The following is a 27,472-nucleotide window of genomic DNA, read 5'->3' as shown; positions in this document are numbered from 1 at the left end:
AATGCATGACCAAAAAACTCTCAAATCCATGATTTGAAAGCTAACTGTAGATTGTCTCGGCCATGCTGTTCTTTATCTGAATGTGACATCTGTTTACAGGTCTGGCTGCCTTGCTGTGATATAGCCTTAGTTGCTGGCTCAGTGTAAAACACCATTTCATCCCTTCAAGAAATGAGCCTCATGAACATGTTCGCTCACTTGAAAAATTACTTTATTAAGATGGAGTGACTTTGTGACAAACTCTCCAAGCAGCATGTCATTTTCTTTGTATTAGTTATTGGTCTTCTGCCTATCACATCACTTAATATCTTTTATGATGGCAAAGTCTTCCACATAAATTTTTGTGTAATTATATAATATATACAGAAACTATTACACTACACTATATTCTTCTGTTTCGTGATTTTACTTGACAGTAAATTCTGGGGGGAAAAAATACCAACACAGACAATTGCACTAACGAACACAGTCATACGCCCATACTCAACCCTACTGACACAAAATGAAAGCATTTAAGTTACAAGTAAAGATATGATTCATCACAGATTAGCTTGAAAATGCCTAAAGCAATGGTGTGATAAAAGGAAGAAAATATTTTAGAGTACAATTATTTTACAGAGTATAATCTATAATTTCAGAGTTTGTTATGATAAGAAAAATGCTTGATCTTTGTATCCTGCACAGTCATCAAGTTTTTTATAGCATACCTTTTGCTCTGCAAGAGATGTTTACAAAAAAAAATAATGAGCACTCAAATTAAACTTGTTTAATTATAAAAATTCCCTAACTGGACCATTGACTGTATCAGTCACTATCACTGTTAAATGCTGAGCAATCAAGCTGAGCTTTATGATTGTCCTCAACTGGATCATTGACTTTCCACAACTGGATCATCAACTGTATCCTCAACTGGATCATCGACTGTATCCTCAATTGGATTATCGACTGTATCCTCAACTAGATCTTTCGACTGTATCCTCAACAGGATCCTCGACTGTATCACTTTCATGAGGAGCATCGTCTGATGTAGAGGGCAGAGGCCGAAGTGGTTCAGGTGTAGGGAAAGTGCTGATAATCTGCTCTCCATCTTTAATGATCTCTTTATGTGCAGCCATCAGGAACTTTCGCTGCTGCTGATGAACTGGACATTTGGAGAGAAGATCAAAACAGTTGTTTGGCATTATATAGACAGAAACGCTTATCATGAAAAACACCAAATTAAGGACAAAATATTATTCGACAACGACAACCTGATATGCTAAGGAATAACTTTCATCACATACTCGAGTGGGGGTATACATCATTTTTCTAGTCTCATGAAAAATTTTCTAGTTTTGGGCCAGGGTTATTTGAGGATAAAATGTGTTTGTAATAACATGCAAATGTTAAAAGAAAATTCTAATAATTGTTTCTATGTGTTTTAGAGGAAAATAAGCAAACAAAGATAGGGAAACAGACAGACCCAGGATGAAACTCCCATGCCCTCTCACCTTCACCCTGTGACCCCCTTTCTCACAAATAACACACACATCAAGCACATGAAATCCCAAAAGAATGGAGTATGTATCTCACGCTTTTGCCTAAAATGTCAAGGATTTCTATTATATCATAAGCATTAATAATATTATTTAAATCGATGCAGAAATGTGTTTAAACTTAGGCATAATCCCTTACATATAACGTTTTAGCCTTATTTATTGTGCTAGCAAAAACAAACAAAATTGTTGCGAAACATCTCTTGAGCACAACATGCTAAGCCATAGACATAAATGACTCACTTTTTTCCCTCACTGATTGTTTCCGGACCTCAGGCAGCAGGAAGGAATGGACCAAATCAGCAACAATCTCCTCAGACTCTAGCTGGGTTCGTCTGCACACAGAAAGTCGATCAGCAGCCTTTCTTTTTTTTTTTTTAAGTGTGCTGAAGAGTTTATATTTGAATGAATTCCTTGTGCTTTTGAATCTAAAGGTAAGAGAAGTAGGGTACTCGCATAACCTTTTGGTTGTTTGGGAGTGAGGTGTTAGAGACTAAGCAAGTAGCATGAACCGACCTGCTCTCAATCTCGTAAGCCACGTCATTGATTTTCTGAGCTTGTGCATGGATCTCTGCTCGTGCCTGGACGTCAGCTGTGGAATCCACTGCACCGAGAATGATGTCCTCCAGGTAGGTGTCCACACTGGTCTGATGCACCTTCACCACCTAGTCAAATAAGCTGCATCCATTCAGGAACCAGGCTCATACAAGAGACAGTGAGGAAAAAGAGAGTGTGTGTGTGTGATATGTCCATTTTTTAATTATGTATGAACACTTGTGCTTGATGTGGTTTAGAGGTCTTGTAGTCTCCACAGACATGTGTCAGTTTATGCTGTTGGGGAAAGTTGTCTGGTACACATCTCCCTGTGAAAAGATTGGGATTTTTACAGTCCTTCAGGATGCAGTCTGCAGTCTGCACAAATTCTCCATAATGTTACATGGGAAATGACATGAGACAGAGCTTTATGGTCAGCTTTGCCCAGTTCTGAGACTGAGTATGTCCCCTGTTCTTGTATGGGTAGGTGATAATAAATATCATTTAGTTGTGGTGGTCTGTAGATGGATCTGATTCTGGTCTTTTATCTTCATGCACATAGAGTACTCTGAGAGAGGGAGAAGTTGATACTTGGAATAAACCACATAGCCATCAACTCATGGACACTTTAACAGCTAAATAAGTGAAATAAAAAATATCATGCTGCATGCACACTTCAAAAGCCTTATACCTGCTTGAAAATTTCATCTTCCTCGCGGCGGCGCCGTTCCTCCACTTGACGTCTGCCACTCTCCTCCGCTTCACGCCGGCGGCGCTGGCGCTCAGCTAACATGGAGAAAGCGTGAATACGCCGCTCCTCTTGTAGACGTATGAGCTCTTTACTCAGGAAATCAAGCATATTGCCCAGGCTTTCCCCTTCCATATTACTGAGTCCCTCATCTACCAGGGATTCCTAATGAGTGACAAACAAAAGCATATTTTAACCTGACAAAAATGAGCTCCCTGAATGTGATGTCTACTTGTGAACACCACATAATAAATTTATATCTTCTATTTACAGAACTAATCTTGTTTCCTCTGCAAAATTTGCTTTTGTTTCACAGTGAAACTGCAACCAATTTGTTTTTATATAGATACAAGTTTTTAAGAGTTTTTTTTCTTTTAACTTATTTTCATATCCCTTAGGGAAAAACTTTGTTATAGGGTTATGCTGTAGGAATCCATGTTTGAAGACTTTCTTTGAGATTGTCACACTTTCTAAAGACAACTGCATTATATTGCCTTCATTTACTAAGTAGTATAAATAGTATATTGCTTATCATACAGGTGACCTCTGATCTTCCCATTCTTAAACTGTAAACATAAATCAGGAACTTACACTGTACTTTTTCCTAACATCCCAAGAGACAACCTTTGCCCTTCATTCAACTCAGAACTTAGTTCTTCTGACTGTTTTTCAATAAAAGTAACCTACTTTGTGTTCATGTAGGCGGCGCTGTCGTTGCAAAGCAAGTGTGTCCTGCATTTCCTTAAATTTCTGAGCCTGCTCAGGCTGCTGGAGGGCATGTGTGGTTCGCAATTCTCGGATCAACTCGATTCTCTTCTCCTTGCCCTCAAACATCTGTAACATATCAGTCAACTGAAGTCAAGCACCTGCTTATGTCCCAGTACAGATGGTTTCAAGCATTTACCTCTGTAATATTCCAACAGGGATGACATGCACACCACTGCATGTATAGCCTTAATCAAACACCCACCGAGCTTCGGGTCAGGAATCTTTTAGAGCACAGCATAAGGGATCAGGGTAAAATGTAACCATGTCTGTGAAGGTTTGACAAGATGAATGAGGAAGTTGGCAGGTAAGGAAACTACAGAAGCAGAATCGGACTGGTCCACATCCCACTCTTCTTCCCTACCTACCAAACTGTCATGGAATGAGGACGACAGAAAAGCATAGACATTTCCAGTTGTGCTGTTGGTATTATTATTCGTGAGACTCTAGTTGTAGCTATTTCATAATATTGCTCATAATACCTGCCATTCTGTTGTTCTCTTTCTTATGGCACCCTAGGTGATCTTGGATAGCCTATCTTCTGAAGCACCGACAGTGACAAAGAAAGTTCAAATCAAATTATATGGGAGGAGAAAAAAAGAGATGGTGAAATAGGAAGGGTGAAAAAGCACTCAAAGGATGACATTGAAAAGAAAACTCCTGACAACAACTCACCATGTTCTGTACAGCACGGCCACGTATCACCTGTTGCAGGAAGATGACTGCTAGTTCCTTTTCTTGCTCCTCCTGAGAGGTATGGGAAAAACAATTTTTTTTTTAAATCTTCTAATTGTTGCTTCTAATCTCTGCATGTCTTCTTTTTTAAGATTCAATGTAAAAAAAAATAATCACGTTTATATATATTTGGAATAAATATAAACATTTGACCAAGAAATTTACACAAATGATACTAGAAATGTCATAATAGCATTTTAAACAAGCAAAAAACTGATTGTTTTTATTTTACTTATTAACCCAGTTTTAAAAAGTCAAGAGGAGCTACTTTTGATTTGCCAAGTTTTGTATTTCTCAAATATTGTATTATTCTATTTATTTAATATAGCTGTATTGATATATAGGCGGTCCTCGACTTACGACGTTGTTCGGATCCTATGTTGCGTCATAAACCGATTTTTGCTGTAAGTCAGAACATATGTACTTACTGTACGTAAATCCAATCCTAACACCTATCCTAGCATAGTAATTATCAAAAAACACATATAAAATATGTTTAATAATGAAATGAAACAGGAATAATAAGCAGTAATAGAAAAAAAAACAACCCACGAAGTTCGCGTTATGACGTTTACGATGCAAAACCACTTAAGTGGAAACAAGGCTTTATACAGTAAATAGGAGATGTGTCGTAACCATGAAACATCTAACTCGGGAGTGACGTAACCAAGGACCGCCTGTATTTTATTTATATTCTGTTTATAATGTCTAGACTGCCAGAACCCTATGCATACAATTCATCAAAATTTTCCACTTTTCTTGAATGAGTTTTTTTACTTATGTCATGTATCTTGGACTCCAACCATCTGGATCACCAAAAGTAATTAAATTTTGTATTTCTTATAATAGCCTAGCTATTTCAGTGAGTGAACAAGAAAATGAAGTGAGATAGGGAAAAGTAACACAAATCAAAGTCATGATAAAAGAAACACTAAGCCTTTACACTTAAGAGAAAAAGTATCTTTTCCAGTTGCGAAAATGTTTGTAGAACCATCTAACCAAAACTGTAAAGGTAGCTTTAATATTTGAGATGACGGCATGGTAAAAGGAAAACTAAACTTGTCAACACCTCAAGTGTTAATGCTGAACCGTAAAAACTACTTTTTTTTCCCCCGAGTGTAATGGTTCAGTTTTATTTTTACTGCGATTACTACCTTCAGTCTTAAATCACAACTTTGTCTGGATGTTTCTACAAATATTTTGTGAGCTGGAAAAGCGGCTTTTTTCCTTGAGTGTAAAAGTTTAGTTTTCCTTCTTTCACATCATATTCACAAGTGTTAAAACTACAAAGTCCTTGTCTACTCCTTCACATTAATCTATGTTGTCTTTTCATCCTTCTCCTAAACTGATGGCATTCTAACCTCATCTGGTATTTCAACAGAAGGGGTTGGAGGCCGTGGTTTAGGCTTCTCAACAACTTGCAAGTACCGTAGTGGTTCCTTTACATTCAGGGACTTATTTTTCTCATTCTGGATGGACTGAAAAATAAGAGCATGAACTGAATTTTCATAAGCAATCTAAAGGCTGAATTTAAGATCTGAGCATTGGTGAAACTGAGCATTCTGTATAACAAAGAACTGATGTAACAGATTTAAAGCTTTGTGGTCTCTAGTATTATCAGATCCAAGAATGGGTGTCCCTTGAAGTCTCTGAAGTGAGAATGTGTGATCTTATTCCTTTATACCCCAAGTAGAGCATAGGGCTGCAACTACAGAGACTGTGTGATCACTTCCCATTTCTTCTGAATCACAGGTAACCATAATGCCACCTTAAAAGCTATTGAAGGATGTTTGATCTCTTTAGCATGTGCAGAATGCATACCTCGTACATCTCCCTGAGCTGATTGATCTGGCGGTACCTGCGCTTGGCGAAACCGAGTTTAGTGACAGGCTCACTCTTGGGAGCCTTGATGCGAGGCTGTGTAACAAACTCCGGCAGCGAAGCCTCCAGTTCTTGCAAGCCCTGGAATGTCGACAGGTATCTGTTCTTGACAACATATCTGTCACAAATTCCAATTAAGCAAATATTTAATTTTTATATATATATATACACACACAGGTCACATTTTGCAAAACAAACTGCATATATGATAGTGGTCCTATAAGATTATAATACAGCTAAAAAAAAAATCCCAATCAGACAGTGATACCATAGCTGCTGTGACATCACAGTGCATCACATAATGCTGCTTTAAATAAACCTGCTGCAATAAATATAAGCACACAAAAGTATAGCACATACTATGTAATGGTTGAGAATGATAATAAACAACTAGGTTTGTATAAGTATCCTCTTAGATGCTCACACAATGAAAAACACCACTTGATGCATTTCTCAGAACATATTTCACGTGGTCACTGTAGTGAATCCTGATTGCATAGATACATCGAGTACCACCTTCAAGCATATCTTTTAATGCACAGTCTTTATCAATGAAGCTTATTCAGACCACATTCTAATAAACAGTTGTTGCACTTGTTACTGCATATGTGTTTCATAGGACCTACATTTTCATTTTTTTTCAAAAAGTTTCAATTATTAAAAAAAAGTCTTTCTCCATTGTGTGTCAAAGTCTGCTTTTAGTCATGCATTGATAATATTTAAATTAATGCAGCACCAAAACCTATTATCAACCACTACAATGACTTTACTACCACTATCATCATTGTAACAACCATGATACAACACCATGGTCACATTGGTACCACTCTCCCTGGTTTATTTCTTCAAGTTTTTGACACACTGCTTTGGCATCATGTTGTTTTTTAAATATGATTAAATGGACTGAATATATAATTATCTTTAGGGCTTATAAAAGTGTGGTGCACTGTAAAATCAAAACCCTCAATGTCTGCATGACCCTCGTCAAAAAAAAAAAATAAAAAGTTATCATTTCATAAAATCGTCTCAGAGAAGATCAGGCTTCTATACATCACTTACTGTTCTGAGCCACGATCAAAAAAGACTCCTAATCGGGTTAGTGGGGCATAAGCCTGGCTGCCTGGATCACTGTAGTCCTTGACAATATCACGAGGTTTGTACTTGTTTAGAATAGCCTGTCGAACTTTTGTAAGTCTTCTGATTGCTGTTCACAGAAAGGTAGCATTGTCTTCTTTATTACTGACCCTTCCAAAAAAAAATTTATTTTACAATAGTGTCTTTAAAGTTGATGAGTGGGGTAGGGGTTTAAATAGTCGGATGGTTGGGTGGATGGGAACAAGTGAGTGACCATTGCTCATTCGAAGGTTGTATACAGGTACATCTACTAGGACATGAAATAAGCTTGTAATGCACTAGGAACTTCTAATTAGTTTGCAAGCCTTGAAATATTTTACCATAAAAAGATATTATTTTATCACAACACTGACTATTAAATTTTCTTCCTCTTAGGAGGATCTCATATACTCTGCATTATTATATGGAGTGGCTTCATTAATTGAAAGCATGATATGAATGTAAAATTCAACAACTTACACCTGATGTGCTCATGTCTGATTATTTTAATCCTGGCCTCTTTTTTTCTTTGCCTTTTCATCCTGATTAAAGAAACAAAGTTAAAATAAACTCCAAATTTAAAAACCGTCTCTTCACTTATTGGTATTAGTATCATCTGTGCTATGCCATCATGTAATCTTTTATGTTTTAGTTACCATGAACTTTCGTCTTTCTTTACCGTATTGTTATTTGAAAATTCATACATATTCCGTTATCAACTACAGCCATTTTTTTGGCCTTAGATAGGTAAACTTGCCTCCTCTAACTACATCACTGACTAAACAAAACTGTCACAAATTCACAACATTCACTTTCTTACTGATATTCCTTATTGGCAAAAGTGGTCAAACTGGTTAAAGACTTGATTTTCTTGCTCATCAAAAACAGTAAATTATAAAACCTGAAATAGGATCTTCAGTCTTTAATGTTTGGCCTAATATGCAATAAACACATTATTCTACAAAATAGTTTTCATACCACAATGCTGGTCATTGTTTGTGTATGCCATGATTGTCTTAAAGTCTGTCTTATTTAAATATTGTATGCCATGATTATTGTATGTATCGTTAACGTTAATTTTACGTTGGTTGTCTACAGAGTAGGCCTTAAGTTGGTCTTGCATTGCAGAAACTACTCTACAGTAAAGCCATTCTTATGCTGGCCTTACAAGGCAGAATCTACTTCAGAAACTGCTCTTATGTACCATGTTTTGTCCAGGCGTTTTATGTTCAACTCCTGGTGATTCTCTTCTCGCTTGATAAGAAGACTTTTCAGAACTTGTAGACGAGCTTCCTGCAGCCTTTAGACAACAAAAATAATTTTGAGTAAAATGCATTCTATCGATGGGCATGTGTAAAGCGACAATGCAAATAAGTCACTAACCACACCAAACCAGGAAAATCTATAGCAGCTGTTTTATGGAATCAGTGTATTATCAAAGTCTCTTCTTGATCAATTTAGTTGTGTCAGTAAATGGCCAATGTAGATAGACCTTCGATGTAAAGTGAAGTGGTGACAAGCTAGTGGTTCTTCTGTGGTTCACAATATTCCATGTTTGCTCAAATTTCTTTCTTTCTGTTGTCTTCCTGATAAAAGAACACTGACAACTGTGATGCAAAAAAATTAGTCTGACCTTAATTTTTCTATTTTTATTATTATTATTCCTACTTTTCAATCTCTTGTTCTCTTAAAGCCCATTCTTTCATTTCCTGTTCCTCCATCATTTTCTTGCGCAGCGGCAGTCTTGTCAAATCACTTAAAGGTGGAAGAGTTGCCTCCCATGCACGTTTGGCACGGGCCCGTTCAATCATCTCAATCTCTGCAAGTCCGGCAGGAAGACCACGACCTGTTTTGAGATAAGGTACATACAAAAATATAAATTTTTAATTCCATGTAAAATCTGATTTGAAATTTATCAAGATATTGTATTTGATAATTAGTATGCCTTAAGACATTTATACACAACACACACATTTGTTTCTAGTTTCCTAATGCATTATATTTTTCAGAAATAGATTTTATACCAATTCATTGTCTTTACAAAATGAACACTCTGTGTTGGTATCTATAAAAAAAATAGTGAGGTCTGACATCAGAAGGGTAGAAAAAGACTGAGAACAAGCTCAATTGTCCCACCATATGAGAGCGTTGCCAAGGTCAGCAGTTCTGGAGCGGAACCTGGGCGAACAACATACTCTGGTGAATAGGGATCAGTCTGAGCTTCCGAATCACGATAGTCTGTCTGTGTGCATATTGTTCTGATGGCAGGTGTTGGAGGTCTCTCGGCAATCATTTCGCTCAGCCCAGCCAGAGGATCTTGCCTGTCAGACATTTTGTCATGATGACACTTAAACATGCATAATTTTAAACATTCAGCATTATTCCATAGGTATTGCTCACTTTTATTTTGAATGTTTGTACATTTGGATATAACACAAATGATTATAAACCAGTCTTTGTCCTTAAAAATTGTTATTTTACAAGCAAACAGATACACAGAATAAAAAAAATATTTGGAAGCAAACCAGAAGTATATTCTAAACTGGAAGAAGAACACGTGTGGATAAAATGTGGGTCCTTTTAACTACTGAAAATACTTTTGTTTTAGAAGTTTATTGATGTGTTGCATGTTTAACTGGACCTTGTTTAAGTCTAGAATGCACTAGAATACAAACCTGGCTGTTGCAAGAAGGACTTCAGGGGGTATCTGCTGGAGGAATGGGATGATTGGCCTGTGAAGCAAAACATATTATTATTATCTATATTAAATAAGGTAAATGAGTGATGGACAAAGTAGTTGTGAAGAATGATACAACTGTTTTTATAATTCCATTTCCCAAATTAATTGACTTTTTACTTATTACATTTAGAATCATTACTTTGCAGTGGAAAATCATGAATATTATAAATAAAAATCATAACTAAAAATTGAATAAGTATAAGATGTGTAGAATAAAAGTTCACACACAATCACATGCAAGCACGCAATGGAAAATTGCATGCATACATATACACGCGTACACAGAGTTATATATTCAAGTACAAACCTAGGACAGTGTAGATGTTTACATATACAAACCTGGGATAGTGTACATATTTATATATGCAAACATGGGACAGTAACCATGTCTTGGAATTCCCTTTCCCCGTACCCACCCTCCTTAAAAAAATTAATTTTCTAGTTTCCCTACCTTATCCCAGCAAAAAGATTTGGAGGTCACATACTTCCAAAGACATAATCATAAGTTTGTATATGCATAAGCACACACAAAAGGGGTACAATTACTCATCACAGAAACTGGCAACTACCAACCTTTTGAAATAGCGGTATCTTTGTCGCCCTGACACTTCTGGGTCTTCAAAATGCTTAGGTGGCACTGTGATGGTAGGGTCATAGTTAAAGCTATATGAAGAAGAAATTAACCAATTGTCAAGGTATTTCACAGACACACCACTGGCCATATACAGCCGGCAAGAAAAATGAAAAGATGGACTGTGAATTAGTTGATGATACATTAATTTTGTGTGCACTGTATGCTGGCATATGTGCTTATGCAAGTGTGACACTTTTAAAAAAGGTACAGAAAGAGGAAAATATTTGTGCTTTTTTTTAATTTGTTTGAGAGTAGCTGAGAGAATTAAAGCATGGAGAGTATGCCTATGCTTATGATGACTTCTTTTCAAAATTTGGTTTCAAATATTTACATTTATTTAATTCTTTTGACTGGGATAAAAAAGATAAATTAACAAAAATGTTTCAACTTTGTAGGTTAGTAGGTTGAGTTTGCATACAGGTCCAGAAACTTAATCTATGCACAATGTATAGTGTTTGTATCTATCAAATGGACACTGTTATAGAGAGCCTATCTTACGTTGAGTAACGGATAAGAGCTTCTCGCTGCTGATCAGGATACCCTTGCCACTGGCGATTAATGAACTTTGGCACTGGATCTGCAGTGTCCAGTTTCAACTGTAGCCGTGGAAAATGATAGAGCTCGCTGAACATCGCAGGGAAGAGTGGCATTTTCTTCTGTAACACATAATCAGCTCTGTGTAATAGTGATTAAAACATCCTTTGGCCAACATGGGGTATACAATACCATCATAAGCTCCTTTTTCCAGATGGACACTTTAAAGAGTTGTTCATAATATCATTGACGTTTGGCTTTGATAAAACCACACACACACACAAAAGTGCACATATGCATCTATGCACACATTTGATAAAGCCACACACACAGCCGACAATCTCTCTCTTACTCTATCACGCACGCTCTCTCTAATTCTCTCTTATACACACTTGAACACACAAATGAGACATATGTAATGTCTTTCTCTCTCTCTCTCTCTCTCTCTCTTTTTCTCACGCACATATACACACAAACACAAATGCATATATGCATCCATGTGCACACTGTACACATGCCTAAACATTTGAAATGATCATTGATATCATCTAGGTCTCGTACCAAAATTTACTCTGGGTCCACTTTTACTAATAAAGATAATCTTCAAAATACTTCCTATTCAACTTTATTTTCATTAAGAACAACAAACTTACAATACGGGAGGCGTCGGTGTGTGCTTTGAATGTTGCCCTGGCATGGTCACGTTCAGAGGAGAGAGTATGCACCTTATCTGTAATAAAGACAAAAATTTTATCTGCTGCGAGGTATTCTTGACAATGAAAAATATAGTTCAATGTTCTCATACATGAACATACTCTGATTTATGTACATATGATCAATACAGTTAAAAAAATGACAGCTGCTAAATTTTTTATTGTTCTTACCATGTTATTATTATATCGATAGAGTGTGTATAACACTCAGATTAGTTTAGTTCTTGTTACTCCTCTAGAAATATAGGGCCACTGAGGAGCAAAGGGCCAAGTAACAATCTTGAGAGAGAGACAGAGGTGGGAATGAGCGTGTGCATTTTGTTTTATACTGCTCAAAGATACAAGAAAATCAAATAAGCGTAAGTGATGATTCTCTCCAGACAACACAATAGTTTGCTGACACAAAATAATAAAAATATAAAATTCTCACCATAGAGATAATCATGTTTTCGAGAAACCTGAAAACCAGGTTTATATAAAGTCTGAGTTTGAGTCGTCATCTTCGCTTATTTTTGTGTGTCTCTTTTCAAATGTTTTTCATATATTGTAGAGGATGCGCAGGCCGTAAGCCACCATGTTTGTGTAGATCCAAGATGGCGACTGCCTTGACGACCGTCTCCCATAATCTCGATACAAAAGTATTCATATGAAAATTGAAATGACTACTTTGATTTGTATAATTTAAAGTACAATCCGAAGTTGAAGCTGGTGAAAAATAATTGTTTTCATTCATTATAAGCATTTTACACTCCGCATTCGTGTGCAACAATGTGTGCGAGGGGGAAATTTGCGCGCGTTTTTTTTTTTGTTGCAACATTGACTCAGCAACTTCAAACTTCTCGAGAAGGTTACTAGCCACATGTAGAGACAGAACAGTGTGCATGGGATCTACAGGACATCCCAGCAATTTTAATGTATGCGTAAATGTTGAGCTAAGGGGCTTCAAAGGGCGTGTGTACTTACGTCATCAAAACAATGGAGGACAGACGATGGCGCTTTCTTTGAACACAACGAACGATTGCTTGAGGTTGCAATAAATAATGTTTATTTCGTTGTGGAATGGCTAAAGACTTTACAGACAACAACACGAATACTTCTTTGTAAACAACTCGTCTTAACACAGTGTTCTAAATGTGACGAACATCTAACGATAAACGCAATGTTTTCATCCGGGGCACTCTCCCGTCAATCACAATAACATAGTCAAACCTTACAATGAAGTACGAAGATTTTACACTACTCGCACTCAGGCCAGTTCTTAGCCCCCGCGGGGCCCGAGGCAAAGGGCATGTGCGGGGCCCTCACGCCACGATCACACGGTTTTAGTTGGGATCTAAAGTCACATATCAATCACAAGCGCGGGGCCCTAGGCAGATGCCTCGTCCGCCTGCCCCTAAGCACGGCCCTGCTCGCACTCTCTTCTGTTTAGCAACGAAGTTCCAGTTCTATTATCTAACTTATGACCTCTCTAGCAATCGTTGAGTACGTATACGTTACTCAGTTTACCGTCTCACTTATCTTAGGGTTGTCGCTCTTAAATTCACATGTCCAACCATTTAGAATCCAATAACAAAAAAACACACACGATGGACACTACCTTGCTCTACCCTCTAATCTCAGGGAGATTTACAAGTCATGACTCAGGCCCGTTTTCCTTCACTATCCCGTGCTTCAGTACTTTTTTTCAACCTCGTTCCCGCTAAAAATTCTCGGCTGATCCGTGTTCACAGAATAAATGTGTCACGGTTAACCCTTTTCCCGCTGGCATTGTCATTCCTTCGATACCTTTATGGTGGTTAAAAGCCAACAATTCTCATCTGTTATGTAGTATTTTTTTTTCTCGGTTTCATGATTTTCAGCTTGTGTGTATGTGTATATATATATACAACCACTTTAATGGACCGATGACTATATTCTCTCACCTGGTGTTGGAGCGGTCCGGTGGCGCAACGGTTAGCGCTGTCACCAATACAGTGAAGGATGGCTGCCCTGAGTTCATTTCTCGTCTCGGGCACGCTGATCTTTCTCTGCACTTGTCATCTGTTTACAAGGCTGGCTGCTTGCCGTAATATAGCCTCAGTTGCTGACACGGCGTAAAACACCAATTCCCCCCCCCCCTATCTCACCTGGTGTTGACGTTCTAATGGATGATGATATGATGATGTTTTTTGTTAATTTTATTTTATTTGCTCTATTTTTTGAGTTTGATGAGTAACGATGATTGTTGTTGTTGCTCACTTCCGACTCGAGAGTTTAAGCCTGTTCAATAAATTCAAACTCTCTCTTTTTTCTTTGCCATCACATAACATGTAGTGTACACGCTGCTAATTGTGTATAATTGTTATCTCGATCATTTGGTCCGTAAGACACACACGCACACACGCACACTCAAACTCACACACATTGGGTATAACAGTATGTGATAACAGAAAATGAATGATGACGCAGGAACGATAGGCTGGTGACGAAAACAAGACTGCAGAACGAGCTCGGCTGCGATTGTGATGACGTCACGACGTTGCAGCGTCGCCTTTCAGTGATTGCCTTTCGCTGACGCAATTTCAACGGTTGCGAAGCGCCTGCCGTCGTCTGCTCGCAGAGAAAATCACATTCTCGTGCGATAGTTACTGACAGTTACCAGCTAGACGGTTAGTAAGCCTATTTTTAAATGCAGAAATCTTTCTCTTTTTTCCCCATTTCTTTCTTTTGCTCTTTGAGTCAATCTACCTGGCGTGTCTGTTAATTGTGAGTGCACTTGTCAGTTGCAGAGACAGCTCACTCTGACTGTAAAGTTCCACGACACCAGGTGTATGTACTGTGTGTGTATGTGACGTACGCTTATCGCGGCTTTGGCCAGCCATCAGCCATGGCTGTCAACTTCTACAAAGCCATCCTCGTCGTCCTCAACATAGTATTCATGGTCAGTTGGCGCCCATACTCATCCACCCATCTGCCGTTCTCGGGAAGACTCTTGTTTCTACATGTCTGTATATTTTTCCTGCTACCATCTCTCTTTCTGTGTGTGTGTGTATATATATATATACAGAAAAAGGACCTGTAACCTCACGGTTGTGAGGGTTGATGTAGTAAAGCCCTCATTTATTTTGGATTAGGTTTTCTTCTGTGATGACTGCTCATTTCCTCTCTTTTCTGCTTTTTCATCTTCACATTTCTTCAAAATTTTCATGCTAGTCTTGAACCAGCAAATTATAATATACCTATTATGATTAAAATATTTATTGATAAAGTGATAAAGCTATTTTTATTAGGGAGGTCATAGACTTATAGTCTTTCCGAATCTCACCTTTTAAGCGAGTTCATTAAAGAAAATCTTACTGAGCTGGTTCAAAGGTGGCTAGTATTATTCGATACTAAAGTGTTTCTGTAAATATATCTATCTTTTGTTGCTCTCTCTCTCTCTCTCTGTGACTGTTCGGGAAACTTTCTTGAAGCAAGGTTTGTCAATCCACAGACTCGCATTCATTTCGAAGTCGAAAGCACCAATAACACTTTATTGTTTCAGTCCTACCAACCGTTTACTTCGTTTTCCACGGCAGGTAATTGGAGTGATACTGTTGGTGCTTGGGCTGATGTTCAAGATAAGGTGGAACAGCGTCAGGGACGCCTTTCAAAGTGTGGAAGGAAAAGGCTTCAACGTTGCTTACGCCGGTGAGACTGTCGCCACGAGCGTCATCGTCTTCGGCGCCTTTATCCTCTTCATGGCGCTGCTCGGTATGGTGGGGGCCATGTGTGAGGTGCGCCTTCTTCTCACACTGGTACGTGAGGAGGGAAGATTCAGGATGTATGTGTGTGTGATCGTGAGTGCGCAACACCAGTGTGTCCCACGGACAGACGCAATCTCAGTGTCCCACTAAGAAAGTCCCACTGACAAATGCAACCTCAGCGAACCCTAGTGATCAAATGATTTGTGTCCCACTTACAAACGTGATTTGAGTGTTCCTCAAAAAAAAAAAAAAAAAACCTCTTGTGTATTTCAGTGACAAAAACAATCTGATTATCCCTTTGACAAATACTTTTCGCGGGGTCCGAGGCATAGGGCATCAAACCCTCGTTGAAAAGTATCCAATAGAATTATTTTAACCGAAAAAAATTATCAGCTTATTCATGGTTGTTTTTTGTTTTACCAACATATCTGCGCTTTTAATATGCGTTGTCCCTCACACAAGTGGCAATAAATGCTCAATCAGCACACGCACACCCATCAGCCTCTCTCACATCCTCATTCTATAATCAAGATTAATATTTGTTTAGATATGTGAATTTAAATCACAAATCCATAGTTTTGTCCCTTTGCAGTACACTTTTCTCGTCATAGTGGCCGTCATTGCCGAGCTCACCACCATCATACTCATCGGGACGAAGGGTTTAAAGGTCGTATTTCGCTCTTTCAGTTTTAACTTACAATACGTCACTTGTAAACATCACTGTAACCTAGAATACGTCACCTGGCATTGCCGTAACGTGCGCTCTTTCAACATTACACCAATTCACAATACACCGACTTACATGCGTTCTTTCAGCTTTATTGTAACCTGTTACAGTTCGTCATATTCTTAACATTACTGTAATCTGTAATACGTTACTCTTCTAGCATCACCATCACTAAGCATAATGCACTCGTTTAGAAATACTATAAACGAAAATACTCACAGTCTTAGCATATTTCTTTTTAACTGTACTAATTTACAGTACTTTTATTTGACAGAATGACTGTAACTTATCCTATTCAAACTATCAGCGCTACCAAAACATCTGTAACTTCCATTACTTTAACAACTTACAACGTTACCATCATTGCCATTACATCTTTTCGTCTTGTCAACTTCACTGTCAATTTTTCAAACTCTTTTCAACTTAACATGACTAATATTTATCAGCACCTACACATATTTCATTCTTATGCCTACACCACAACTCTTTAAATGTTGATTTCCATAGCACCGCATATCAGAAACAAAGAGTTAAAGAGAAATGTCTTTTGCTCCTATAGTATTTATGTTTGCAAGTTACAATTTTTCATTCTTATAGCGTTTATATCATGTACATGGTCTGATCAGAAATTTTCATTTTGTTCACCGTATGAAACTTATTCTTGGCAGCATTAATTGTGTTTACTTATCGTGGGTAGATGTATCACAATATCTTGTAATCGCCATAACAGACGTTCCTTTTCCTAATCTGTTTTATTAAACGGAGGGAAAGGGGTGGACACTTTAGGCCATGCAATCACTGGACAATACGCTCATGAATGTCTTTAAAGGCTACAATGAGACCAACGAAGACGCGAGGTCAAAGGCCATCAGTGTACTTTTCTCTATGGTAAGTGAATGATTATTTAAAGGCTAACCTGAAAACAAAATTATTTTTAAGTACTTTAAGAGCATTGAGCGGAGGATTTCCACTCGACCCTCGAACGTGCAACCTTTTACTCTCAAACTCAATCTTCTTAGTTACCAGGAGTTACCTTTGTCATTCCTGCGGAAACACTGAAATGATTTTTAAAAAAAAGAATGTTATTCTCTTAACCAGCATCAATGCTGCGGCTTGGCCGGGGACAAGGACTTCGATATGAGTTCGAATGACCCCATTATTCCGTGGTTCCCCGACGAAAAAAAGCGAAAGGCAGGTGACATCCATGGCAAAGCGAAGCTTCCTCTAACATGTTGTAAAGGTGTGCACCAAGAACACATCACCCAGAGAAACTACGAGGTCGCCAAGGACTGTCTGCTCGGCCACACAAACGGGACCGCATACACGCAGGCGAGTAGTGACGTGCACAAAACGTTATGTGACATGCAAAATGTTTTATATGGACAGCTTCTCAAAGAGAGAAAGAATCGTACACCATAGCTATGTTAGAGTGAGTATAGCTATGGTGGTGTTACTGGCCAGAGTTACTCAGGTGCTCATCTCCCAAAATTGTAATATCCTTAACTTTGTCAACCACTGATATTTTCAATTATCTTGAAAATCATTTCAGATGAAGGTGTTGCATAAAATCCTTACTGTGATAAAAGCCGTTAACCCTCCACATTGCCGTATGAAATCCTACTTCTTGTCGAAAATTATTTCTTTGATGAAATTTGGAGAAACAGTCAAGCATGCAAAAGTAAATATATTAGGTTCAATCAGTTTATAGTGATCGCGTACGTCGCCTGCTATTTAATTTTGTCATCATTGGCTACTGATAAGGCCCGTCTCTTTTTTTACAATTGTGTAATAAATTTCATTAATTTGGGAACGCCAAGATAAAAAAATTCAATTGAGTAATCAGTTTTATTTGTGTTGGGTTCCCATGTCATTCTACTGTGGTGGTGATATCATGGCGACAATGACAATTGTAGGGATGCCAGAAGGTCATCGCGAATAAAATCAAGGTCTTCCAGAACACTTCTATCGGCGTGGGCATTAGCATTATCATCATCGAGGTAGGGACGACGTTGCTTGCAGCTCGTCTTTCTATGTATCTCTCCATCTACTTGTCTATCTGCTATCTCAAAGATTTAGTGTTTTGTCCTCCCCACTTACATTCTCACTGTGTGTGTGTGTGAGAGAGAGAGAGAGGTTGTATGCTTTTTAGTGTATGCCCTAGGTCAGTTTTCGGCTTTGCCCCAGTACTCGACAAGTTGCTGGACCCTCAGTTACATCTTTCTAAAGTAAATTTTGTTTTCGTTCATTAAGTTCCTGTTACGTAATCAATAATTAGCTGTATTTGTATGTGATCCTTTAGTATCATGCCCTAAATCTCATGCCCTTGTCTCTCTCCCACCCTCTTCCTTCGCGACACACACTCTCTCTTCCATCACTAACACTGTCGCAAACTTCTCAATAATTATTTATCCCTATCTGCTACCCAGATATTGCTTATCCTTGACATCCTGCTGCATGTGTTGTGGAGACAACACAGCCAAGTACTTCAAGCACGCTACACTGGAGTGATCTCAAGGGTCAGAGGGCGTCACAACGTCCACTAACGTCAACGGTCAAAACATACAACGCTCGATTTGTCATTGTGGTCTTATGTCGGGACTGTGTGTGCGTGTTAATCCCTGTTTGACCACTAAACGTACAGCACATATGTAAAGGATTAAATACTAGCAAACGTCTTGTAAACTGATATTAATGAATAAATAAGCTACTAAAGTATACCACAAACACAAGATAACCCCGCTTTATTATATCATTTACGTTACCTTTGTGTTTTTTAAGACTAGAGTATGAGTCTAATTTAAAAAAAAAAGGTATAATATGGAACTCGAAAAAAAGGAAAATTGAAGCAGTATCAAAATGGAGTTGTGTATTGGTTTGAGAAAGTTTGTATGTGCAATGTTAGTTGAGCTTTATAGCTTTGGCTTGAACGTAAGATATCACCAATAAGTGCTTGTGTTGATGATTGCACAAAATGATTAGTTTACTATGGAAGGTCAATATTTAACAAGGAATAAAGAATAAAAATCACTGGAAGGCCAATGGTTGTTTGATTCCTTGGCATGCAAGGCAACGAGCAGAGCGCCAATGGCAATGGGAATGTAGATTTCTTCTGGTGTCTGAAAATCTAGTAGCGAACATCACCTGTCATGGCATGCAATGTATTGACTTGTCTGTTGGTGATTAGGTTTAGATGTCCTTATGTCTACGTTCTTTCGTATATTATTAGTAGGATTTTTTGTGTGTCTGGATTAATAATGAATGTCAAAATGCAATAATTGTCTATATTTGCAAAAAAACTAACATGATTTGTCGTTTACTAAAGTTTATTATGGTAGAAAATGTTTTATCATCAAAATTTCTATACAAATAAGTATTAAAAAAGCAAGGTATTAAAAAATAAACAAATAAATTTTAAACCACTGGTAAAGTTGTTCGTGCAGTCACGGGGCAGAGTAGAATGCCTCCAGATGTCTGGCGAACTAATATTTGACTCCAGAGAGATGCGCCTTTCCAGGCACTGGACCTTGACGATCAAATGGGCCATAAATTGTTCAGTGAACATGGAAAACCTTTCTTGCATGGGTCAAACGAGACTATGTCACACAGTTATTGATTACATGACCATATCTGTTGAAAGTGCTATGCAGGAATATGTCTCGTCCAAAAGATACATCTGCCTATACAGCATATGCAACAGTTCTTATTTTACGCTACATGACATCTTACGTACCCCATTTCCCAGCAAACAAGCGAGATTCGGCCAAGCTTAGCTAAAAACAAAAGAATTTTGAGTTTGGCTGGGTTATTTATTGGCAGGGATGGGCAAGTAATTTGTAGGCTAACAGCTACTTTTTTTCATGTAGCCGGCTACCTACAGCTTACAGCTTCTTTTTCACTAGCTGTATACTTGCTTTACAAGGTTTTTATACTATCGCACCCAATCCCAAGTAAAACACTGCTTAATCTAATTTACTGACACTAGGAACCAAACTGTTTCCAAAAGCTGATAGGGTGGTATAGTTCATACATAGACTTTAATTATATAGTAGGATGTAATGTAGACTCAAAAATGATCTGATACAAGATATATTATATTTTAAATCTTTAAGCTTGAATTTCCTCTGTTTGTCGTTTTGACATCCAGTCATAAAATTTCTCAAGATTGGCTTGTGCTACAGCAGTACAATTTTTGCAATTTTGTTTAGAAATGCAAGTGATGCATTTGAGAATATGCAATTGCAATTCACACTGAGTCGGGGGTACCATGTCTGATTTTTTATATCTCTAGAAATCTTGAGCGGCTTATGCAAGTTTTCTTATCAGTGGCCATGCTTGTACGTTTTAAACGTTGATTAAAGTCACCACTTTAGGCTGCGTATATTTAAAAAGTAACCTTAAAACAAATCTACATTCTTTTTAGTCCTTCATGGAATTGAAAAGTTGCTGTCTGTCACCCTAGTGCGCAGCCGTCCTTCAACCGCAGCACTGCTTGGCACCGTGGGTATTTGTCCAGTTCACTGACATTTCTGTGACAAAGACATCTCTCAAAAGTACTTTTTCGTGCTGCCCGCACCCATTCTTGCATTTGAAACTATACCCACATTTTGTGGCTTCGCAAAATGTAAAAAATTTCAAATAAGGCTGGGTACGTCCATCTTCGTTTTTCAAATGCTCCCGCACATACTGCGGTTACTGGCGTGCGAGACACGTGGTGTCTCTGGCTGTCAACACACCGAGCAGTGAGAGACATACATCCTGTTTATTGGGGATACCTTATATTAATAATCATTAAAAAAATCAGTGTTACATGGAAGATATACACCAGTGTTACATGGAAAATACACAATGACAGTAAATTATACAGATATATTGTATCTCTACACATTTCTAGCTAGTAGTAACAACTATCAGTTTTTCCTATGAGGTGAGGCAATGATCGACATTCTTCGATTTTATACAATCCATTGGAAACAATCCAAAGAGAATAATGACCATACAAGGAATAACTCACGATAGCGGACAAAGAAGGGATTTATTGATGCAACGGTTATAATGGAATAATGGACCTAGAGGTCTCCGATGTGGTGTCATCTTCCACTTTTCTTGATATAATATGCCAGTGCATGCGTGTGTGCACGCGTATATGCTTATCATAATTAATTCACGGAACTTCATTTAGGTCTGTGACTTATTTGGTTATGGCTTTTGTGAACTGAACATTTCAAAAGTGCAAGTTTCAGCGTCATTCAGGCCAATTTTTAGACAATTCTTGTGTGCTACTATACTTTTTATTAGCAATTTGAAGTCTACGAAATATATTTTTCACTGGCTTAATTGTAACAAGATTTTTATTTCCCTTACATTCTTGAAGAAAATGTATTGCCTGAAGTCGTAATGCTTTATCTCATTTCCTGTCACAATCCGTGTTTTAATCTCATTATGTAAAGGTCTGCTATAAAACAATTATAAACAAGTTCTACACGTAATAACTAAGACATTGAGACTGTATTCCTATAATATCCAATCTTCAAACAGTTCAACTTCTATTTAGCGTTAACCGCTGCCTGTTTCCGGTTTTTAAGATTACAGAAAGCGAATAAACAAAGCGTTAGAAAGTAGTTATATCGCGTATAGACTTAAGTCTACAGCCTTCTCCGTGTTGCAGAGGTAAGAAAATCTTACATTTCGTTTTTGTCTTGCATAACTGTTTGCTTATTCGGGAATATTAAGGTAGAAAATCGTCACGTCCTCTGTAGGGGAGGCAACTATATTGTCGTTTTTTCCCCGAAGGAGGCAGACGACTAACTTTCATATCATGTAATTTCTGTGTTTTTTTACTCACGAGAATAGAGGGAAGAAACGTAGAGCATCATAAATTAGTTTAAGCATAGTTTGGGAACCATTAAATAATGTTGTGACATTGCAATGTGAGACCAAAGCAAATCATTGTCTAGATAATGACAGTTTTGGGAAAGATGTGGACAATTTTCTGTAAATTATTTTCGACTCTTTTTGAAAGCTATATCAAAGTAAGTTTTACAGTTTGCTGCAAATATAACAACAAACATTTGAAAGGCACCGAAAAAATATTATAAACTCTAAACCTGTTTATCATACAGTTTATTTTAAAATTGTACTCTTATTGTATTTTATTACATATTTTAGATATTTATGGTTTCAAATAGGTCTTTTCTTGAGCGTTCACAGCATTATAAACCTTTGTGTTTTTGTGTCATATGTTTTACTTTTACTCAGTTACATGTAACATAATTAAATATAATGTTAATAAAACAATGTTGTTACTAGCTACTGTAATTAAAAATTTAATTGATCATTTAGGGCTATTAGCTAAAGATGCTGTGTATAATAAAACTTTTTTTTTTTTTTCAATTTTACTTTAATGGACTGTTGGAAGAAACATGATTGAGGGCTTAGAGAAATGAGATGTAAATTCTGCCTTCAAATATGTTTTGAAACATTATTGCATGTGCAGATGTATTTGAGTTTTGAGTTTTGTACATTTTATTTCAGAATGAAATGGTGCTGGTGTTCTGTATTACAAGATTGTAGGAGAAAAAGGGAAGAAAGGTTCCTGGCAGTGTAGAGATTACACAAGTTTCTTTTAAAGCTTCATAACAAACTCTTTTTGTTTTTCCCAAAGAGGAGTTCTTTTCTATATATGACATTCCAGAAGTCTCATGAAGAAGGAAACTGGTGGATACAAATGTCATGATTAGGGCTGATATTAATCGTAAATTTTTTAAACCATAGAAAGTGCCTGTATTTTTGAAGTTAGTATGGACACTGACAGGCTGGACTTTTAGCTCTAATTAAGAAACTGATTTAATGGAATACAGTAGCAAACATAAAATTGCATTGGCACAGAAAGAGCAGAAGCAAGTGAATAATTAAAAGTTTAATTTTAATGGCATTTTTTGTGCCATTCATAATGGTGCTAAAATAATAGTGTGTGAATGATGACATGGCTGTAATCAATACCTAGAAGTTTTGTGGTCTAAAATGCTATAGAAATAATTTATGAATTAATTCCTTTTCATTTTTCTGAAGCAGGTAATACATAAACTAAAAAAAATTTCCAAACTGACATAAGTTTATAGGTCATATTGCTATATGAATTGTTAAAATTGTTGTGAAAGTCTATTTTCAAGATAAGAATATTGGAATTGGTTGCCTGTGTATATAACAAGAGGTGTGCATGTCTTTATCTGCTCATGCATCATTTTCTGCTTGTCATTGTCTTTGAGTGAGAGCTGTGAGAAGAATACAAAAAGAAACATATCAAAATGTTTAAGATGTGCACTAAGGAACTCTTTAGTGAGAATGACAGAGAGCATAGTGCAAATTTGTGTAAAAAATGAACCAGACCAAAGAAAAGGCTTGGACAACTCTACTTGCTGTTTGAGAACCTTCAGGGTTAGTTTTAATTTTCCAGATACTCTTGAAGATCAGAATTACACATTGCATCTTAACTTCTAGAAGTGCCAGAGATTAATTTGGCAAGAAGAATATCATATACCAATTAACAAGAAAAAATCTTTCAAGGGACAGCTTGAACAAGATTGTGGCAGCAGAATTATTGGAACTATATTTTCCATAGAGGCCATGGATCCAAACTTCACTCGCATCCCAGCTATGTCAACCATCAACACAGCTGATAATGTATTTTCATCTCGACTCCCGCCAATGCCGTCCTCTCATTTCCCAAGTCCTTACTTTGCAAACTTGTATTCTGAGAATACACCATCCTTTGCCTCAGTCAAATCAGAAAAAGGTAGTATCAACTTTGCCATCCAGCAGCATCTCCAACAACAACAGCAGCAACAGCAGCAAGCTCAGCAGCAGCAAGCATCGCAGCAACAGTCACATCAACAGCAAGATGCTGCAACTGTTTTTTTGCATGAAGGAAATGATGGAGGACATGCCAAAGATGACTCCACAGACACCTCCTCATCCAGTGGCACAAGCAACGGAGGAGAAAATGGCACTTCCGGGCAGCCAGCTCTTAAGAAAAAGTGGTTCACCAGTTACGCCAACACTGATGGAGGATCTACTGTGGCCAAGGCAGAGACCCTGTCAACGATGAGGAAGTGGTTCTCCAAATACGGTTCTCGGGCTTCTAAGCCAAAAGGCCCCAAACAGCCCCGCCAGCCTAGGACACCCAAACCCAAATTGAAAAAGTTGGAGTGTGAAGAGTGTGGCAAGGAGTTCTCTTATCCCTTTGATCTGCGTCGTCACCAGCGCGTCCATACAGGTTTATTTCTTTTACTTTTTCCTTTAAGTGATCATAGAACACCTCTCATTTTTTCTGATAAAACAGTTTGCAGTTTTCTCATTGTTTGTGTATTTGGAAAGTATGCTCTATCTTGCTGAAAAGTTGGTGATTTTAGGATTGCTTGCTCCAGCGCCTGGAAAACTTCCCCTGCCCACTCAGCAGCAATGAGTACCTGAAGGGTGAAAGGTCATGGAAGGAGAGGGTTGGGCTCTGCCTTCCAAATGCCATGTTGAACCACTTACATTTCACTGAACCTGCAGCAATTTCGCTATGGGACCTTCATCACTGTTTTGTTTTCTTATTAGTCGGCTTCTCCCTTTTTGGCTTCTTTTGTGTTGGTTTAAGGTCTCGGCTCCTTAAAATCACATACACAAGTCTCTTTAAGACTCTTTACATTCTAAGCCCATGTGGCTTTTTATACAGAGTAAGGGTTCACATAAAAATCCACTTTGTAGTGCACACATTTTCAAAATTCTCTTGACTTTTCTCCAGGTGAAAAACCATATGGGTGTGATCAATGTGGTCGAGCATTTTCCCAGGCAACCCATTTGGCCGCCCATCGTCGAACACATTTGCCAAAGAACATCCCACAGTGCAGTATCTGTGAAATGCAATTCACCAGCTATGAGAGCCTCTTGGCACATACAAAAGTGCACACCTCCAAGCGGCGGCGTGTATTGGAATGTGAAGAATGTGGCAAAGAGTTCGTCTTTGCCAGTGAGCTGAAACGTCATCAACGTACGCATACAGGTTTGGTCAATGTCTTATGAAGCAGGGCTTTTTTTTTCTCCTGGCAATAGCTGCAAATAGGAAGACTGAGGGTCCCATAGCTTAGTAGAAGCTGTAGGGTGATGAACTGTAAGTGGTTCACTCTCTCAAGGGCATGGCATGTGGAAGGCAGACCCCAACCATCTCCTTCCGCAGCAAGTAAGCATATTTAAAGACTGACTTAAATGAGAGATATTTCAGATTACGTAGTGATTTATAGTTGATTTACTCTCTGTTTTGTTGTCTTGACTTTACTATAATACATCTCAATGTGCTATCAATGTTCTAACAGTTTATTGGTCTCTGTGTTTCACTGATGCAAGTAACAACCATACTGTAACAGGTGCTTGAGATATAGACAAACGTGCATCCTTCGGTTTTAAAACAGGTGAGAAACCGTTCAAGTGTCCTGCTTGTGGCCGTGGTTTTTCGCAGCTGTCACATGTGCAGACCCACCAGAAGACCAGCTGTAAAGGGGTACCCTATGTGCCCAAGCACACCTCTGGCAACAGCAAGCGCAAAAACAAAAAGACAAAGACCACTAGCACATCTTGTCAGACAGGCTCCCCACCTACAGTTCTAACCCCATTATCACCCACCCCTATTTCTGCCATGACTTTCAACTCATCGTCGTTATCTCAAAGTACATCTCTGCAGTCTGCATTCTCCACCATATCACCAACGAGCAGCCCTTTCCACACAGCAATACAGGTCATTCCCCCAACCCTGCCAACCATGGTACCCCCACCGTCAGTTCCTGTGCCTCCAGGGATCCCCCAGTACCAGACCTTCCAGCAGACTTCAAGCCATTTGCCAGGAGAGAGTAAACGTAAAAAATCAAAGAAGTCTGAATTAGCAGGACAAGCGACTGCATTGTCATCCTCTTCAGCGAATAATGAAGGCACTAAGTCAAGCAGCTCACAGACCCACTCCCCATCCCAAGGTCTGCGTGTAAAGTTAAACAAAGCAACTCAGATGTGTGACGTCTGCCAAAAGGAGTTCCGCTACATGAGTGCCTTGCAGCGGCACATGCGCACCCACACCGGTGAACGACCTTTTGACTGCCACATCTGTGGCAAAACCTTTGCGCAGACAGCACACCTGAACAAGCACAAGGCCAAGCACAGTGGGATTGATGAGGACCTTGCCATCATCCGAGCAGCCAGCAGCTCCATAGAGAAAGATCTGTCACAGACTTCCCACCAGGCATCGCAGCAGCAGACGCAGGCACAGACCCAGACACAGCAGACGCAGCAACAACAGCAACAGCAAGGTCAGTCACATCCCTCTCAGTCCCAGACCCCAACTCCTACTTTAAACCAGCAACAAAACCCATCGCAAGTGCAGGTGCAACAGATGCATGTCCTGCAGGCACAGATGATGCCTGCCCAACTGCAGATGACCATGCCTATGACACTGCAGATGCAAAGCAGAGGCCCCTTCTTTTATCACCAGCTCAACCCTGAACCCAAATGAGTCCACTGAATTGTTTTTTTTTATGGCAACACTATATATGCTAGATGCAAGGGTTGAATAATAGGTAGAAGAGTTACATTTATTTTTCTGGAGTATTTCACTGATGACCAAAGCATGTTTGCCAAGGGCATTTATGTGCCAGACATTTGTCAGAACTAAATGAAGATGATGTCAGTATTTACATGAACTGAGTCACCCATGTGTGAAGCAAGTCTTAAGAAGCCATAACTGAATTCAAATCATGAAATGGTCAGATAGCTTTATAAGTGTGACAGTTGTACTAATAACATGTTACCATGTTTGATGTATGTCTCCACTGTAGCAGTGGGTCATAGTTGTGATTTTCACTGCAGATTTTGAATAGCTTTTTATGTATTTTCCTCTACACTAAAGTTCTAAAGTTCATAGTTTTGAGTAGATGTGCTCTAGTGCAGGGGTGGGCAAACTTTTTTGTTGCGAGGGCCGCATTGCTGGGTCATGACTAGTCCGAGGGCCGCACCTTGTAATTGAATACAAAAACGACGTAAAATCGCCAAATTGTAAACAAACGC

General features: G+C 38.4%; 3 protein-coding genes across 6 annotated transcripts; 2 read left to right on the top strand and 1 right to left on the bottom strand.

Moving 5' to 3' along the window:
• Positions 1-193: 193 nt before the first annotated feature.
• On the bottom strand, positions 194-12,559 carry LOC112567984 (cilia- and flagella-associated protein 91-like). The gene is made up of 18 exons (XM_025244948.1): positions 12,363-12,559; positions 11,873-11,949; positions 11,184-11,341; positions 10,625-10,714; positions 9,987-10,043; positions 9,448-9,632; positions 8,980-9,157; positions 8,516-8,611; positions 7,792-7,853; positions 7,258-7,402; positions 6,139-6,316; positions 5,679-5,795; positions 4,258-4,329; positions 3,505-3,651; positions 2,761-2,982; positions 2,052-2,200; positions 1,779-1,870; positions 194-1,141 (listed from the first exon to the last, which is right to left on the bottom strand). The coding sequence occupies exons 1-18, from the start codon at positions 12,430-12,432 to the stop codon at positions 954-956; spliced, it is 2,283 nt and encodes a 760-aa protein (XP_025100733.1). The 5' UTR covers positions 12,433-12,559; the 3' UTR covers positions 194-953.
• Positions 12,560-14,441: 1,882 nt separating this feature from the next.
• On the top strand, positions 14,442-19,423 carry LOC112568000 (tetraspanin-3-like). Its single transcript, XM_025244980.1, has 8 exons — positions 14,442-14,580; positions 14,695-14,852; positions 15,490-15,708; positions 16,250-16,324; positions 17,171-17,272; positions 17,483-17,713; positions 18,298-18,381; positions 18,811-19,423. The coding sequence occupies exons 2-8, from the start codon at positions 14,799-14,801 to the stop codon at positions 18,925-18,927; spliced, it is 882 nt and encodes a 293-aa protein (XP_025100765.1). The 5' UTR covers positions 14,442-14,580; positions 14,695-14,798; the 3' UTR covers positions 18,928-19,423.
• Positions 19,424-21,914: 2,491 nt separating this feature from the next.
• LOC112567986 (zinc finger protein 572-like) lies at positions 21,915-27,472 on the top strand. 4 transcript variants are annotated; one of them, XM_025244952.1, is made up of 4 exons: positions 21,915-22,051; positions 22,916-24,656; positions 25,170-25,415; positions 25,834-27,472. In XM_025244952.1, exons 2-4 carry the CDS (start codon positions 24,008-24,010, stop codon positions 26,919-26,921), a joined length of 1,983 nt encoding a protein of 660 aa, XP_025100737.1. In that variant the 5' UTR covers positions 21,915-22,051; positions 22,916-24,007; the 3' UTR covers positions 26,922-27,472. The 4 variants fall into 4 exon arrangements, with proteins under 4 accessions (XP_025100737.1, XP_025100735.1, XP_025100738.1 ...); XM_025244950.1 differs by having other exon boundaries at positions 25,170-25,427; XM_025244951.1 differs by lacking the exon at positions 21,915-22,051 and adding an exon at positions 22,128-22,201 and having other exon boundaries at positions 25,170-25,427.

This window comes from Pomacea canaliculata, linkage group LG7, assembly GCF_003073045.1.
Source record: "Pomacea canaliculata isolate SZHN2017 linkage group LG7, ASM307304v1, whole genome shotgun sequence".
Lineage (NCBI taxonomy): Eukaryota > Metazoa > Mollusca > Gastropoda > Architaenioglossa > Ampullariidae > Pomacea > Pomacea canaliculata.
The sequence above is the reverse complement of the archived record's forward strand: the minus strand, read 5'-3'. Positions and strand labels throughout refer to the sequence as shown.